The sequence below is a fragment of the Phocoena sinus genome, chromosome 7, assembly GCF_008692025.1.
Source record: "Phocoena sinus isolate mPhoSin1 chromosome 7, mPhoSin1.pri, whole genome shotgun sequence".
NCBI lineage: Eukaryota > Metazoa > Chordata > Mammalia > Artiodactyla > Phocoenidae > Phocoena > Phocoena sinus.
This window is the reverse complement of record NC_045769.1, coordinates 38,081,035-38,098,906: the sequence shown is the minus strand read 5'-3', so window position 1 is coordinate 38,098,906 and position 17,872 is coordinate 38,081,035. Positions and strand designations below refer to the sequence as shown.

Here is a 17,872-nt window from a genome sequence, read left to right as displayed (position 1 = left end):
CTAATTCCCCCAGCTGTTTTATTTAGTGATTACATTTTTGATGAGAAGATAAGAATAACTTGATTTCCATTTCTTATTGGTTTGCTTCACTGACCTTTTATGCCTTAGTGTACACTTTGGAACTTCATTTTCAACAATTGAGATACTGTTTTGCAGGGAAATGACTCAACAGGTAAAGGAAGTTAAAGAAAAAAAATGTTACCATTTTACCAGAACTGATTTTCCTTTGAAGCTGCTGTCTAGGTATACAACAACGACGGATGGGGGTGAAGTCCAGACTTCTTACATGACCTCCACTAACTCTGTGCAGTGAGGTGGGGAGCCTCTGACTGGCCCGCGGGGATGAAATCCCCAGTTCCCTACTGTTTTTCTCTGACACCACCCTGGCCGCGGTGTTGGGCCCCTTTGGTATAGCCCTGTGAGGGTGGAAATCTAGGCTTTCCACTCAGTCTGTGCTGGTGTAGGTCTAGGTGAGGTCACAGGTTTTTCTGTGGTGGTGTTTGGCTGGAGTAGAACAGTTATTGTCTAAATATGTGCTGTCTTGCTAGGCTTTTCTTAGGGTTTTCTTGGTCTGCAACATTGGCATTTCCTGATTGCTGGTTTCTTCAGCTTCCAAGTCTGAGATACATGAGGCAAAAATAAAACCAAGAAACTCACCACTGGTCATCTTATGTTTATGTATAATCATTTGTCAGAACTGGCTCTATAAACTTCGGGCTATTGCACAAGTAAAACTCGCTCTCAAGGTATGATAAATTGCTATAATTAATATTATTTAAATGGTTCTGATGGTTTGCATTTAGCTGGTTTGCATTTAGCTGGTTTTCCTACATACCCACCAGTGTATTTTGAATTAAAATGCTTAGTTATAGACTCTCCCCATTGCTAGCACCACTCCATTTCAGTGCTCACTTGAAATTTAGTCTTTCCATACAGGCGACTGCTGGGGCCATGAGGAGTTGAGAGAAGGAAATCCTTTTTAGTCTTAACGCTGAAAGAGCCACAGTCCTTCTAGCCTAGAGGGAATGGTAGCGAGGAGTTAAGGTAGTGAGGAAAGGCTGGGAAAAGAGACAGTTCCTTAGCTGTTCCAGAATGAAAGAAATGAAAATGCAACTGGTATATTTACAGTCAAATATACAAACACCTGCTCCTGATAAAACAAATGATTTGGAGATGATAGTTGTGATTTGGACTCACCACAGCCCTGCCTCCTGCTTCTATAGGTGTCTGAAGGCTCCTGGAAGCCCTCAAGTCTCTTAAAAAGAGTGATATTTCTGTTGTCTTTAAGTGACATCGATAGAGCTGCTCCCCAGCTCAGTGGCAATTTCTCTGGTAATTAGGTGCTAAATGCTGTCCATGGAGATAACAGGTGACATTCAACCCAAATGGGATGGAACTAACAGGTGGTTATGGAAACCTAAGACAGAAGTGCCATAGATGCTGTACCAAGGGGAATGGCAGAACCTCACACCCACATCTATGATCTGCATATTTTTTCATCATCATAATTTATAGGTATTAAAAATTCACATGCCAGAGCCCCTAAGGAATTACACAGCGTTATGAAAAGAACTGAATGTACAACTGGTAGATAATGATAAGGTTACTCACATTTAACTTCTTAGGCATACAGAGTCCAAGTTTTGTTACTTTTTGTTTTTTAAAAGAGACTCAGAGTTACTTATATATAATTAAAATGCTCTAGAACCATTTGGTCATTATTTATTCACTATCATACAAATTTGCCACATAACTTAAGGGTAACTGTTGGAGTAACTGTTTATAAAATAGGTTTTAAGGGTATGACTGCTAAGTTTATTCTAATCAAAAGATTTTTTTTAATAAGAAGAAATAACAGATTAGAAACAAATTGTGAAAAGAAAGTATTCTTATACAAATTTTTAAAAAATTAAAAGAGATTTCTGAGTTTTCCTTTAGTCGATATAAATTTCTCTCTTTTTTTTTTTTTTTTTTTTTGTGGGGGGGGTACGCGGGCCTCTCACTGCTGTGGCCTCTCTCATTGTGGAGCACAGTCTCCAGATGCGCAGGCCCAGCGGCTCACGGGCCCAGCCGCTCTGCAGCATGTGGGATCCTCCCCGACCGGAGCACGAACCCACGTCCCCTGAATCGGCAGGCGGACTCTCAACCACTGCGCCACCAGGGAAGCCTCTTCTTTCTCTGTTTTTAATACTTCAAATCCCTTCTTTACACTAACAGAATATACCAGAATCTCTGCCTGTTGTAGACCCTGGCATTGGGAAAAACTGTCTGATCTTTCTGAGTTCATTACCTGTGTTTCATAACTCATGGCATTTTGTGGGCTCCAGAAGTAGTATTTTATTTCTACCAAAAATTCACCAACTCATGAATATGGAACTCAGGTTCATCTAAAAATCAAAACCAAAAGCACTTCTGCAAATACTGTTAATAGCTATTTCCATAGAATAATACTGAGCAGAATATTCTTCAGTTCCTTTATACCTATAAAGGTAATGCTTATGCATGGTAGAAGTAGAATAATTCCACGTCAATCTTACCAACAATTCATGGAGATCAACATAGTTTAGTTACACCATACATTTTTTTTTGAAGTATGGTTGATTTACATGTCAACCATATGGTTGATTTACATTTACATAACAGATTGACATAAAAACTTATTTATTTTTTTGGCCACACTGTGCGGCATGCAGGTTCTTAGTTCTCCAGCCGGGGATTGAACCCGTGCCCCCTGCATCGGGAGTGCAGAGTCTTAACCACTGGACCACCAGGGAAGTCCCTAGTTACACTATATATTTGATAACATGTAATACATATCTGTCATATGTGTAAAACATTATGAGCATTTGTGTTCAATAAAACAATAGCCCAATTACAAATGACATTTTATTATTCAAATGACTTTATAATGTCAACACCAATGCTAATAAAAATATATAATAGGCTGAACTCATCAATGGCACAGTTGTAATTCATTTGAAGCAAACCACATTTCAAAGTAAGCCTTTCATAGATAAATGAAAATCCTCTATTTTGTAAAATTTTAATCTTTACCTGTTAAAGGCTGGGCAAGGCAAAGGCATCCCTACTAGCAGAGCAAGAAAAGCAGAGATGGAACAGATAAGTCACTGTACACATTGCATGTGCTATGAGCACCTTTTACTCCTGCAGGACTGAAAATTCTGGGTTTCCACATTCTTCATGCTTTAGCAATCAAAATAAAAGCGTAATTCATATCTAGGCCGATAAAAGACTTGTTTCCATTTAAAGTTGATGTTTCCCTTTTCAGACTATTTACAATTTAAAAGAAAAAATTAATTCTGTCTATTACGGTTTTTAAATATTGAGATTGTGGATTCTTCTCATATTGAATTTTAAGGGATGGTGCTTTGCTGTGTTTCTAGGCTATCAGACACAAGAAAGTTTAAGCTCAATGAATTAGTACGAGGTTGGTAACATGGTGACCCTTTAAAACCAAAGACATACAAAAAGGATTTTTTTTCAAAGAATATTTTAACAAATAAGGGTTTGCTTTGTACATACCTGCCATAGTTAAAGACAAAATTTAGATTAATTGTTATATTCAGGAAATAGGTACTTTATTAATTAGCCCTTTGTGTGTGTGTGTGTGTGTGTGTGTGTGTGTGTGTGTATGTGAAAGAGAGAGAGAGAGAGAGGGGAAGAATTTTCAGCTTAAGTAAGGCTCTAACTTCCTGAGAATTTTCTAATTAAGTGAAAATACTGGTTGAGATATTTAGTTGTCTTACCAGGAATTGTAAGAAAAGTATACCTTACACGTTCATGAGACACTGAAGTACATTGGTTAATAACCTCATAAGACATCTGCTTAAACAGATGTTTTAGTTGAGAAAACTGTAAACATGATTCTAAATTTACAAATATGTTGGTTATTCTTCCTTGCCTGGAAGGTTGAGCCAAAGTTTACGTAGATTAGAGGAAAGCCTGAGTCTGGAAAAATTCAAAGTATTCCATAAATGCAGATAAAGCAATACAATAAAGTAACTTGGCAATTATTTTAATAATTATTTACAAGGCCTCTGTTCCTTCTTTGCTCACATACAAGTGACCTGAGTTACTCCATCTTCCTGGTCAAACTGTCCATCATCTATTTCCCGCAGGACACTGTCACTGTTGCTGAACCCGGAGAAGCTGCTGTGCTGGGCCAGCCTCTTCTCCTTCATCCAGCATTCTCGAGAAGGAGCGAGGAGGCGCGCCTCGGGCGGGCTCCAGCCCTCGGCAGGGTGTGACAGGGCCGTGTCCAATCCGACGCTCCTACTCGTGACTTTGCTCCTGTCTTCACCTTTCACGTGCCGGCTGCCTTTCCTCTGAAACACAAGAGATTGGCAACCAGGAGTTAACAGAATGGGCGCCGTCTTGTCCCGCTGGCCTAGTTCCCTGCCCGCTTCTCTTCAAGGGCCAGCTCGGGCCGCCCTTCACGTTCCCTCCTCCCCGCCCTCCAAGCGAAGGTGCGCTCCCCTCTCTGTTCACACCACTTGGTGGCTTCCTGGCCCATCGTTCTCCTCATTGGCGGGCGGGCTGCGTGCCCCTGTCTGGGTCCTCAATGACACCTCTGAGGAGAGGGACCTGCTGAGATCTTACTTGGGGGAGCAAAGCAGGGAGAGAGATGTGCTAAAACCCCCATTTTCCTTCTAGGTGTTTGTCGGGATCTGAGCAGCAGAAAAAGTGCCCCAGAGGCTACCTCTCCCCCATTTCTACAGGAATAGACTGCACAGGTGATTCAGACTGAGATCACATTGGAATAAGGGGCCCCTTTCTAGGAGGAGCAGACCCCTCTCCTTGCCCTGCTACAAGCCGCTTCTGCCTGACACAGTGGGATTGCTCAGCAGCGGGACCAGCTCCTTCTGCAGACTGTCAGAGAAGCTGCGGCTATTTTCACTATGAAATGTTGCTGAGGCCTGACCTCATCCTTAATGCGGTTCGCAGTAGAAAGACGTGGTCTCTGTCTGCCAAGGTAACTTAAGTCAAACTAAGATATCTAAGTCAACAGAAGGAGAGCTCAGGGAGAGAATTGTGGATCTTCAGACTCCTGATGAGACTACAGGGGCTTCTTTAATACTGATAACATCCTTTTGGCTCTCGGAGCAGCGCCATGGCGGTCGGAAAGAACAAGCGCCTTACGAAAGGCGGTAAAAAGGGAGCCAAGAAGGAAGTGGCTGACCCATTTTCTAAGAAAGATTGGTATGATGTGAAAGCGCCAGCTATGTTCAATATAAGAAATATTGGGAAAACACTAGTCACGAGAACTCAAGGAACCAAATCGCATCTGGTGGCCTCAGGGGGCGTGTGTTTGAAGCGAGCCTTGCTGATCTGCAGAATGATGAAGAAGTCGCATTTAGAAAATTCAAGCTTATTACTGAGGACGTTCAGGGCAAAAACTGCCTGACTGATTTCCATGGCGTGGATCTTACCCGTGACAAAATGCGCTTCATGGTCAAAAAATGGCAGACCGTGACTGAAGCTCACGTTGATGTCAAGACTACCGATGGTCATTTGCTTCGTCTCTTCTGTGTGGGTTTGACTAAAAAACGCACCACTCAGATTCGGAAGACCTCTTATGCCCAGCACCAGCAGGTCCGCCAGATCCGCAAGGAGATGATGGAAATCATGACCCGAGAGGTGCAGACAAATGACTCGAAAGGGGTGGTCAATAAACTGATTCCAGACAGCACTGGAAAAGACATAGAGAAGGCCTGCCGATCTATTTATCCACTCCATGCTGTCTTTGTTAGAAAAGCAAAAATGCTGAAGAAGCCCAGGTTTGAATTGGGAAAACTCATGGAGCTACTTGGTGAAGGTAGTAGTTCTGGAAAAGCTACTGGGGACGAGACAGGTGCTAAAGTTGAACGAGCTGATGGACATGAGCCACCAGTCCAGGAATCTGTTTAAAAATCAGACTTTTAATGGTGACAAATAAAGACCTCATTTGTGATTTTAAAAAAAATACTGATAACATGACAGATGTTAGATCATGATCATATACTCAGGCACAAAAGCTGAGTAAGGATAAATAAGATAAAGATAAAATTTTAAAAACATTTAAAAAGCCCAGTAATTTCCCAGATTACAAAGAGTTTATTTCCTTAAAGCTCATTTTATATGTTAGTTGGGAACTAGGATTACATTTTCTCAAATGTGAGAACTAAATTTACTCAAAAAAAACTCAGAAAAATATATAGAAGTCAGATGCCTAGGCTAGTCTTACGAAAGTTTGTTAATCCATAGGTTTCTTGAACTATAGTGTATAAAATAGAAATGCATGGACTTCCCTGGCGGTCCAGTGGTTAAGACTCCATGCTTCCACGGCAGTGGGCGCGGCTTTGATCTCTGGTCGGGGAGCTAAGATCCCGCATGCCGTGCGGTGGGGCAAAAAATTAAAAAAAAATAAAAGTAAAAGGATTTCATACTGGCTTTCATGGCAAATATACCATGCAAACAGCTGTATTAAACTGAATTTTGCGGGCTACTGTGGAATGTAACCACAGTTGATGGCACTGTTTGTATAGGAAGATGCAGGCCTCAGTGTGTTGCTTTGAAAGGAGTGTGTTGGCAGCTCATCTTTTTCTTGGCTGAGTTACTGGAGTCCTTGGACAAGTTGAAAGGAACAAGTCTGCAGTGGGTCCTGCCTCAATAAAGGCCCACTCTCACAGCGCAAGTCAGACATAGCTTGATGGTAGGGACATTTTCATTTGCATTCATCAAGTGCAAGTCTCAGATCTCAAATCTTTTCCCTTTTTATTCCCATTCACCAAATGTACTGAATTTAATACAAGCAGTGGAACCTGACAGACTTACTCTCAGGGTAGAGGATTTGAGAATGTCTCATTCTCCCTGGCATTGGGACCCTGGTCAGTGAGGATATAGCCTTTTGGCTGCAGTCAGGGCTGACCGGTACTGCTCCTTTCTCAAGCCTAGATACTGGCTCCTTTCCCACAGGCACAAAGGATGCATTCACTCCTGAATGACCTCTCCTGTTGACTGAATGAAATGGGAAGGAGGGGGAGCCTGGGAGCACTTGGCAGCCTGGATCTTTCCTTTTTCACCAGCCCCAGGGCCAAAGGTGAATTTTGCAATAAATTCCTTCTTGTACATCAGCCAATAGAGGCCAGCTCTCACATACTCAATGAGAATTTTCTTAATAAAAATTGGGTATTATTCAGAATAATAAGATAGTGACAGTAATTCACTTCTAAATAAGTATTAATAAGTAAACAGCCACCAAAATTTAAATATTAGAAGATGACAAAATACCTAACTCTATAAAAGATTTCAGAACAAACTCTTTTCTTTTTTTAACCAAGTGACTTTTAATAAATACATGTTCAGCAATGATGTCGCCTCCCTCACTCTACATGAAATAATAGCTTTTCCAACAAATCAAATTGCAATGTTCTTATAACTTAGAGTGTAGGAGACTGAAGCCTGACCAAGTCCTTGGAGATCATCTACTTTACTCCCTCATTGTACAGAGGTAAGACCCAGAAGGAAGATGGTATTTGTCCCACGGTCAGGAGTAGCTGGCTTTGAACTGGAGCCGGAGTGTCTTACCTTATTTTTTTCACATTATCTGCTCTGCAAAAATATGAGTAGATTTGTGGTCAAAGATTTGTATGTTTCTCAAATAAAAGTTTCCAATTACAAAAATAGTACATGTTCAGTGTAGAAAACCAGGCAAAAATAAAGAAAAAAGCAAAACCCACCCCACATCCCATCTCACAGAGATACCACTGTTTAAATTGGCATGTTTTACTATGTATTTGCATATGCACACATGGATGTGTACAGCTAGCTCACTTTTTGCACTTAAAACTCACTATATTTTGAGTATTTCACTATGTCAGTGAAGAAGATTTTTCATGCAACATTGCCAGACTTATTCATATAGGTTCTCACTTTCTTCTGATATTTTTCAACTGTAGAATGAGAGCAGATTCTACCAAGAGTTGCATGCAGATCTAATGCTACCCTTCGATAAAATCACAATCAACTTCTGAGAATCATCCTCATTTACTAAAAATGAATGACCCATTTCAAATACACGAGACTCAGTGACAAACCAGTTTCAGTTAGGCTGTCCTACCAATGTATCTTTCATTTTCCACTGTTGACATCTTAAAAAGTAAGAGAACAAAGGCAGAATTGCACCAGCAATCATAAGACTTTGCATTGTCTTGGACAGTGTTATGATGGATAGAGTGGAAGAGTAGCTAAAAAATAAGGTTTATAAAGTAATAACAACATGGAGTGGACATTCAGGATTTCTCTTCCTTGTGTGTCTCAGGGTTGAAAGAGGAATAGGAAGCCACTGTAAGACTAAGTGTGAATCCAGTACCAGTTAGAAGAGTCTGAGCTTTTGAATCATGCTGAGAAACCCCAACCCTTCTTGCTCACAGAATATGTTCCTGAGTCATCCAAGCTTGGGGCTGTCAAAATCATTCAAACCTGGGAAGGGAAAAAGGTGTCGTGGACAACCATCTTTCCAGCTAGCTTTCCTATCCACCTTCCTCTCTACTGCAGTGTGGGCACGTGACCCAATCAGATCCAATCAGAGTCCTTCCCTGGGATTGCTATATTGACTCTAGGATAAAGAAGTTCTTTCTAAAAATTAAAGTATAATTGATTTACAATATTATATTAGTTTCAGGTGTACAACAGTGATTCAATATTTTTATAGATTATACTCCATTTAAAGGCATTATAAAATATTGGCTATATTCCCTGTGCTGTACAATATATCCTTGTAGCTTATTTATTTTATACATAGTAGTTTGTACCTCTTAACCCCCTACCCCTATCCTGCCCCTCCCCCTCCTTTCCTCTCCCCTCTGGTAACCTCTGGTTTGTTCTTTATATCTGTGAGTGTGCTTCTTTTTGTTATATTCATTTGTTTGTTTTATTTTTTAGATTCCACATATAAGTGATAACATACAGTATTTGTCTTTCTCTGTCTGAGTTATTTCAAGAAGTTCTTTCTTTTTGATGAGGTGGCCATACTCACCTCATAAGAAGCCCTCTGCACATACATACGTAGAAGCTGAAACAAACAGAACATCCTGGGGCTGTTGAATCTCTGGAATCAGTCCCTGAGGCACTGTTTTTGGTAGCTGTCTTTTTGATATTATGAGCTATGCCAGAATCCTTCCCACCTAGAAGCCAATAAATTCCCTTATGGACATAGGCTAATCTGAGCAGGGTTTCTGTCCCTTACACCCCAAGGGACACCAATAAGTCATGTGGAAACAAGTGTGGGTGGCCCAGAAGAGGGCTGCTCTCCAGCCTGAACACTGCCCTATGGCTGCAGTTGATCCCTCGTCCCTTCTGCCCACACCAGTAAGAAGCCCATTTGCTTTGAGTGAAAAGCATTCCCTAGATGAAGGACTTCATTAATGATAAAAGCAAAATGCTTTCATTTTTATCTATACATGATGCTCTTTGAGGTACCTGACATCTTCTATTTATACTGGCACCAAATTAGATTTCACTTGAGGATACTAACGGCTAGTGAATGAAATATGACCCTATGACTTTCCAATAATTTCAAATGACTGGAAAAGTAAGAACAAAGTTTGATTAAATAATTATCTTACCGTGCAGTAAGGAAAGAAATTAATGTATATGTTAAATATTTCTTAGTATTCATGTGATTTTATTTTTTTATTATTATTATCTTAATTTATGAATTTATTTATCTTTGGCTGCGTTGGGTCTTTGTTGCTGCACACAGGCCTTCTGGAGCTGTGTCTGGGGGGGGCTACTCTTTGTTGCGGTGAGCGGGCCCCTCACTGCAGTGACTTCTCCTGTTTCAGAGCACAGGTTCTAGGCACACAAGCTTCAGTAGCTGTGGCACATGGGCTCAGTAGTTGTTGCTCGCGGGCTCTAGAGCACAGGCTCAGCAGTTGTGGCGTACGGGCTTAGTTGCTCTGCGGCATGTGGGATCTTCCCGGACCAGGGCTCGAACCCAGGTCCCCTGCATTGGCAGGCAGTCTCTTAACCACTGTGCCACCAGGGAAGTCCCCATGTGATTTTATTTATAGTTACCTGCAAAAGATCTAATTCAGAACATTTCTGTGACTGCAGCTCCTTCACTTCTGGGTTTGTATTAGAGAAATTATTCAGTAGATGTGCCCAAGAAGTCTTTACCACTTGAAATCATTCGTTTTGAGATACATTTTAAAGATAAGAAAATAATTTGAATGCAAAGCTTCTCTAAAGGAGAAAAAACAAATGTAAATTGGAACCATTTAAATTTAACTCCTGTCTTCCAGGGTCTATTCTCCCTTTTAATAACAGAACTCTGCACCCCCTCACCACCAATGCCTTGCAATTTTTAGCTGGGCATGTAGTATTTCACTATGGTACCAGCACATTGTTGCCCCAATTACATTTCCCAGCCTCCCTTGCAGATGCTTGTGGTGACATAAAGTTCAGGCCAATGGGATGTGAGAAGAAATATGTCTGTGACTTGGGGGTCAGTGCCTTAGAAGCATGCCTGGAATTTCCTACTTCTTGCTGGCTGGACACAGCAATGAGTGAAGAAGCAGTCCTGGGTCCAGAGGTAGAAGCCAAATGTTGAGGGTGGCAGAGCTGACCAGTCATGAGGCAGAGCTTTGCCCACCCTGGATTGCCTGCCCATCTTTAGATAATTATGAGAGAGACTCTTCTGTTGTATTTAAATCATTCTAATCGGTCTTTTTGGCATAGCATCTTAGTAACTAATTACTTACCACTTAATAACTAACAGAAAAAAAATTTTGGCAACTAATGCTTTTTAGCTTAATTTTTCCCAACTTTCCAATTATGAAAAATTTCAAATATACAGAAAGTTTAAAGGATACTACAATGTACCTAGTTCAAAACTTGTTAATATTTTGCCATATTTGCTTTATATATATATAAATATGAACATATATATGTTCATGTGTGTTTTTTTGAACGTCAAAAAGCATCAATGGGCTTCCCTGGTGGCGCAGTGGTTCAGAGTCCGCCTGCCGATGCAGGGGACACGGGTTCGTGCCCCGGTCCGGGAGGATCCCACGTGCCGCGGAGCGGCTGGGCCCGTGAGCCACGGCCGCTGAGCCTGCGCCTCCGGAGCCTGTGCTCCGCAACGGGAGAGGCCGCACCGGTGAGAGGCCCTCGTACCGCAAAAAAAAAAAAAAAAAAGCATCAATGCACTACATTCCTACATATTAGCTGAAGGTATTTTTTTAGCTGGAGAAATGGAAGGTCATTAGGAGTTTCTGGATTTTTTCTTCAGTTTCCTCCTCCCAACCCTGTGGTAGGTACTAACATTGTCCATTTTACAGATGAGGACACGGAGGCTTGGACAGCCTGGCAGAAGCTGTTTGTACACACACACACACACACACACACACACACACACACACATACACACACACACATACATACATACACACACACACACACCCATCCCCTGGAATCCCTTTCATGGTTTGTTGTCACCTAAGAACACCACTGGATGGAAACCCTACTCTGAGTCAGTGGAAACTAAATACTTTTAAATGACCTGTTGTTTCTTATAAATAATTATCAAAGGGAAATGGGCTGAAGAATTTAACTGAAATAAAGATTTTTAGGTAATAGAAAAGTCTGATGAGTTTTTTACTTGAGTCTTCAAAGAAACAGAAAAGTTAAGAAAGAAGATCTTGGAAGAAAAATTGAGAACATTTAATAGATGGAGGTAAAATCCTGGTCAGAGTCTCTTACCCTGCTTAGCGTAGCTATCACTTCCTTGAGTCTATCAAGAGCCCTCCCCTCAAAATAAAGAAAAAAATTTTTAAATAGATAAAAAGAAGAGCAAGATAAAAAGAACCTTGCTTTCGGGGCTTCCCTGGTGGTGCAGTGGTTGAGAGTCCGCCTGCCGATGCAGGGGACACGAGTTCGTGCCCCGGTCTGGGAAGATCCCATATGCCGCGGAACGGCTGGGTCCGGAGCCTGTGCTCCGCAACAGGAGAGGCCACAACAGTGAGAGGCCCCCCGCCCCCCAAAAAAGAACCTTGCTTTATTTATACTACAGAGCCTCATGTAGAGGAAATGGAGGTTAACAATCTCATTATACTTCATAAAAATTCCATTATCCAAGGAGAGTTTTTACTGAAGGACAAAGGTATAAAAAATATAGCCTATGTGATTTATAAAGCATGCAATCTTTCATAACATTTTTATTTTATTTTTAAATTAAAAAAATAAAATTATAAAGCATACAGTCTTTTAAATTTTAAATTTAAAAGTAAATATGTAAAAGTTTAAAGTTCTATGAATTTTAATACACGTATATAAATTTGTGTACAAATCACAATCAGGACACAGAACAGTTCTATTATCCCGCTCAAAACCCCCCATGCTATCCCTTTATCACACCCTTCCCCAAACCCCAAATCCCTGGCAAGCCATGATCTGTTATCCACAGTACAGTTCTGTCTTTCTGAGGATGTCATATAAATAGAATAGCACAGGGACTTCCCTAGTGGTGCAGTGGTTGAGAGTCTGCCTGCCAATACAGGGGACATTGGATTCGATCCCTGGTTTTGGAAGATCCCACATGCCTCGGAGCAACTAAGCCCATGCGCCACAACTACTGAGCCTGTTCTCCAGAGCCCACGAGCCACAACTACTGAGCCCACACTCCGCAACTACTGAAGTCCATGCGCTCTAGGTCCCAAGTGCTGCAACTACTGAACCCGCGTGCTGCAACTACTGAAGCCCAAGCTCCTAGAGCCCGTGCTCTGCAACAAGAGAAACCACTGCAATGAGAAGCCCACGCACCACAATGAAGAGTAGCCCCTGCTCGCCACAACTAGAGAAAGCCCGCATGCAGCAACAAAGACCCAATGCAGCCAAAAATAAATAAATAAATAAATTAAAAAAAAAAAGAATAGTACAGTCTATAACCTTTTGAGACTGGCTTTTTTTTTTTTGGCTGCGCCATGCAGCTTGCAGGATTTTAGCTCCCCAACCAGGAATTGAACCCAGGCCCCGTCAGTGAAAGTGCCAAGACCTAACCACTGGACCACCAGGGAACTCCCTGAGACTGGTTTCTTTTAATCAGCAGCTTTTTGAGATTAATCCACGCCATTGTACATATGAGGAGTGCATTTGTTTTTATTTCTGAGTAGTATTTCATTGTATGGAAGTACCACAGCCGTTTATCCATACACCTGCTGAACACATTTGGATTTTTTCCAGTTTTTGGAGATTATGAATAGAACATATAAACATTTATGTGTAGCTTTTTGTGTGAACAAAAATTTTTATTTCTCTAGGGTAAATGCCCAAGAGTGGGATCGGTGGTCGTATGTAAGTGTATGTTTAGCCCCATAAGAAGCTGCCAAACTCTTTTCCAGAGCGGGTGCACCATTTTGCATCCCCACCAGCAGCGTGTGATAGTTCTGATTGCTCCTCATCCTTGCTAGTTCTTAGTATTGTCAATATTTTTTAATCTTAGTCATTCTAGTAGATGTATGGTAGTGCCTCATCATGGTTTTCATTTGCATTTCCCTTAATGACTAATGATTTAAATGTTTTTTTTATGTGCTTATTTCTCATCTACATATCCTCATTGGTTAGATGTCCAAGACTTTTAACTATTTTTTACCTGCGTTGTTTATTTATTTTTTAAGTTTTGAGAGTTCTTGATACCTTCTGGATACAAGTCCTTTGTCATACACGTGATTTGCAAAGTTCTTTTTTCCTCCCAGTCTGTGGCTTTTCTATTATTTTCTTAGTGTTATTCACAGAGCAAAAGTTTTAAATTTTGATAAGGTCTAATTTATCAATTTTTTAAAATGAATTATGCTTTTGGTGTCATGTCTAAGAACTCTTTGCTTAGCTCCAGTTCAGAAGATTTTCTCCTATTAATTTTTTTCTAAAATTTTTCTAATTTTCCTAAAACAAACTATCTTTCAATAGCTTAAAGAAAATTGAGGCAGTAATTGGGAGTATAAATATTTTGAATTGATATTTTCCGTATTTAAAAAAATTCTCAAGCTATCTAGAATATTGTATAAAAACATATTTGTGGACTATAAACAAATTCCAAACGTAAAGGTCTTTATAACTTCAGAAGAAAGAATTCCAACAATATGCTTTCTTCATCATGTGATTCTCAATTCCCTCCCCTATACAGAGTCATGAAATGGCTTTGCTTAACATAAAAGTACTGTTCTATGTTGAGTGCAACTGACTACAAAAAGTCTTTTATATCTTGACATTAATCTCAGTAAAAGAGAGAACTTTTTTTTTCAAGGGTTAAACCCTAGATCAGTTTCTACCGGCCCGTGAAATTTATCATTTTACTGAAAACTCATTAACGATCCTAGGGCAATGTTTGTAATTGTCTCAAATTTCCACCAACTGGGTTTTAGAACTAAACACCTTTGGGCTTCCCTGGTGGCACAGTGGTTAGGCATCTGTCTGCTAATGCAGGGGACACGAGTTCGATCCCTGGCCCAGGAAGATCCCACATTCCGCGGAGCAACTAAGCCCGTGCGCCACAACTACTGAGCCTGCGCTCTAGAGCCCATGAGCCACAACTACTGAAACCCACGCGCCTAAAACCTGTACTCCGCAACAAGAGAAGCCCCCACTCGCCACAACCAGAGAAAAACCTGCACGCCCAACGCAACCAAAAATAAAATAAAATAATTTATGTTTTTAAAAAAGAACTAGGGACTTCCCGGTGGCGCAGTGGATAAGACTCCACGCTCCCAATGCAGGGGGCCCAGGTTCGATCCCTGGTCAGGGAACTGGATCCCGCATGCATGCCGCAACTAAGAGTTCAACTAAGGAGCAACTAAGCAGCCCACCTGCCGCCTAAGAGCCGGTTCAGCCAAATAAATAAATCTTTAAATAAATAAATAATAAAAAAAATAAAAAAGAACTAAACACCTTTGAAATAATTCTTTGAAAACCTTTTTAAATGAAGCAATACCCTTATCAGCCCCTCCCAAACAACAACTGATTTCAAGGTACAAGCAAAGAATAGTGCCATTACAGACCTACAATACACAAAAATTTTTTTCAAGGCATGTTATAAATGTATAACTTTCACAAAATATGTATGAGATAGCTAAATTAACTCTATGGCAATACTGATAGTCTACTACCTTCTCGAGATAAAATAACAAATTGTTTCCACTAGAGAGAATTAAAAGAATTTACAAATTGGTTTTCTATTATAGCTATTACATACTTCAGCTCCAGACTGAACCACCTACATGTTCTGCCTTGAAATAATCTCAATATCCTGAGATTTCCTGCTAGGAAAATTAAAGATTTATCAAAGGAAGAAATAGTAAATCCGTTTAGAAGTAGAATTCTAAGCTATAAAATATATTACTCCTGGGCTTCTCATTGATGAAAACTGACCATTTATGTACTTCCTTACTATTATATAAATGAGCCCGAAATTTTATATTACAATGGATATAAATATAAAGATTACCCAAAGAAAAGCTACCACTAGACTACTGAATGGTATTTAAAGTTAAACAAAAAAAGCTCAAATATTTTCAGGGAATCAGAGAACTGATATCTAACCCTAAGAAAGGAGACCATGAAGCAGCTGAATTTGGGTCTTATATCTTCACAAACACCAATTCCAGGGCCCTCAGTTAGTCAAAATCCCATGAGGCTGTGAATTCTGTTGATCTTTCTCAAAAATGATGGCTGTGTGCAGAATGTTTAAAAAAAGAAAAAAAAAAGAAAGAAAAAAGAAAAGGCTGTAGCATGGTGAGAAGTTGCTTTGGGGAAGGAGAAAGAAGAATGAAAACCTTTTCTGGCCATTCTTTACATAGATCCACCTTGCTTCTTCTTAACCGAATATTTCTTAATGAACTCGTGAACTTGAGCCACTCTCACCGGGGTTGGGAGGCCCTGCTCACCTGTGGGCTCTAATCCAGTCTTTCTAAAATCTGTGTACTTGATCACTCTGCTCTCCTCCCGTGGGAGGAATATCCTATCCACCTTTCCACCTCTCTACCTGCTTACCTATGGAGCCAGCTAGAGTCTTTCCAAAATTAATGTGAGACAACGTAGCATGGCTGCATTATATACACTGTCAGTCTAGCTTTGCTAGTTTAGAAAACTTTAAAGTTTTCTAAAACAGTATTTTCTTGATATACAGAAAAAGAATCACTTCAAATAATTTTCTGGTCTATTTGCAAACTTCCTGTTTTGAAGGTTATGCTTTAATTAATTAATGCACAGATTGCTTCATTCAATGATACTATTCTAGGTGTGCATCTAGTAGGGGTCTATTAAGGATAAGGTGACTTGAGGCTCAGTATAGCCCTTCAGCAAAGGGCTGAAAGATTATGACCTTGAGGAGACAATACAAAAGTGCTGTCAGAAGTCAAGATAGACAAGATCACACAGATATCACGCACATTCACTTATAAGGCTTATAACTGTGGAGAGGAAAAAACTTTTCCTCTATCATCTTATGTTCAGTCTCTCAGACCAGCAAATTAAACTAAAAAAAAAGATTAATAGGAGAAAAGGTTTGTTTTGGATGCACATGGGGGCTGCACAGAGAAGTGAAAACCCAAACAGGCAGTTAGACCGGGAGATTATATATCATTTTACAAGGGGTGATAAATTGTGGTGAAGCGACTAGACAAAGGAAAAGGGGTTTGGGCTTCTAGGGGCAGTAGATTGTGGGGAGGCAAGTATTTGGGGAAACTAAGGGAAAAGAAGGCTTTAGTAAGGTTTGTTTGTGGGGACTACAGTCTGTGTTGTTTCCAGTGATAAGAGTCATCTCTGGTACAGGAGAGGGAGGCAACTTTACAAATGGAAATTTCTGTCACCTTTTAAAAGGGAAATTTATGCTCTGCTTTTGTCAGAAAGGGAGAGGATAGAGAGGTCCTCCTGTGTCTGCTGTTTTTTAATTGCCTTTAGCTCAAAATAGTAACCCTTATGCCCAAGTGGCATATTTTAGAGTAATATTCTGATCCCCTTCAGAACTGTCTCACATGCCTGTTTGCTGGCACATTTCCCTTGTTATATGCTGGTTCAGAAGACTGTTTCCTTATCAACTCCACACTTCCTCATCTGTTCACCATTTAGAATTACAAAGAGAGTTTAAGAATTAAATGCTTCAGTGTAACGTTTAGTTCATAAAGCATCAATTTTACTCACTTCCGGTGTTTGAGTGGCTGAATTCCACATAACTGGTCTCTGAAGGAACACAACCTGCTTTGTAGCCAAATTCCCTTCACTGCAAATTAAAACAATAGCATTAGTATTTGTAAATTAGTAATTCTCTCTATATTTCACACTTGGCTAGAATGTTCCCCATGTGTCCTTTGTAGAATAATCTTCTGATCCAACAATAATTAGGAAATATGATTCTATATAAGTTGCAGCAGATAAAACAGGGGGGGAAAATCCCTAAAAACTAAATATGGTCGTTACAAAAGAAATTTTTTTTTTTTTTTTTTTTTTTTTTTTTGGGGCACGCGGGCCTCTCACTGTTGTGGCCTCTCCCGTTGCGGAGCACGGGCTCCGGACGCGCAGGCTCAGCGCCCCCTGCATCGGCAGGCGGACTCCCAACCACTGCGCCACCAGGGAAGCCCCACAAAAGAAAATTTTAATGTTTAAAACTTGTCATCTCACTGTGCTAACATACTTAGTTTCATCTCTTTGTGTCACCTACTCTTTATCAACATGTGTATTTCTGCATGTCTATAACTTCTGCGTATTTGCATTCTGTATTCTATGCTTATCCTTTTTCTTGTTTGTACAGTAGGATATTCTTAATAGCTGCATGATATCCCAAAGAATTAAGATACCAAAATGTATTAAGCCTTTCCTTTAT

At 40.3% G+C, this 17,872-nt stretch overlaps 2 protein-coding genes across 2 annotated transcripts in view; one reads left to right on the top strand and one right to left on the bottom strand.

Moving 5' to 3' along the window:
• Positions 1-2,872: 2,872 nt before the first annotated feature.
• RFTN2 (raftlin family member 2) overlaps positions 2,873-17,872 on the bottom strand; it is a 61,381-nt gene continuing 46,381 nt past the window's right edge. Inside the window, exons 8-9 of the mRNA XM_032638449.1 lie at positions 17,194-17,272; positions 2,873-4,346 (exon numbers count right to left, since the gene is read on the bottom strand). Of these exons, the coding sequence (XP_032494340.1) occupies positions 4,074-4,346; positions 17,194-17,272 (352 nt within the window). The 3' untranslated portion in view covers positions 2,873-4,073. The remainder of the gene's footprint in view (positions 4,347-17,193; positions 17,273-17,872) is intronic.
• Positions 5,113-5,960, top strand: LOC116757104 (40S ribosomal protein S3a-like). Its single transcript, XM_032638450.1, is given in 2 exon segments — positions 5,113-5,297; positions 5,300-5,960. Coding segments are annotated over 2 exon segments (795 nt in total). The 5' UTR covers positions 5,113-5,131; the 3' UTR covers positions 5,929-5,960.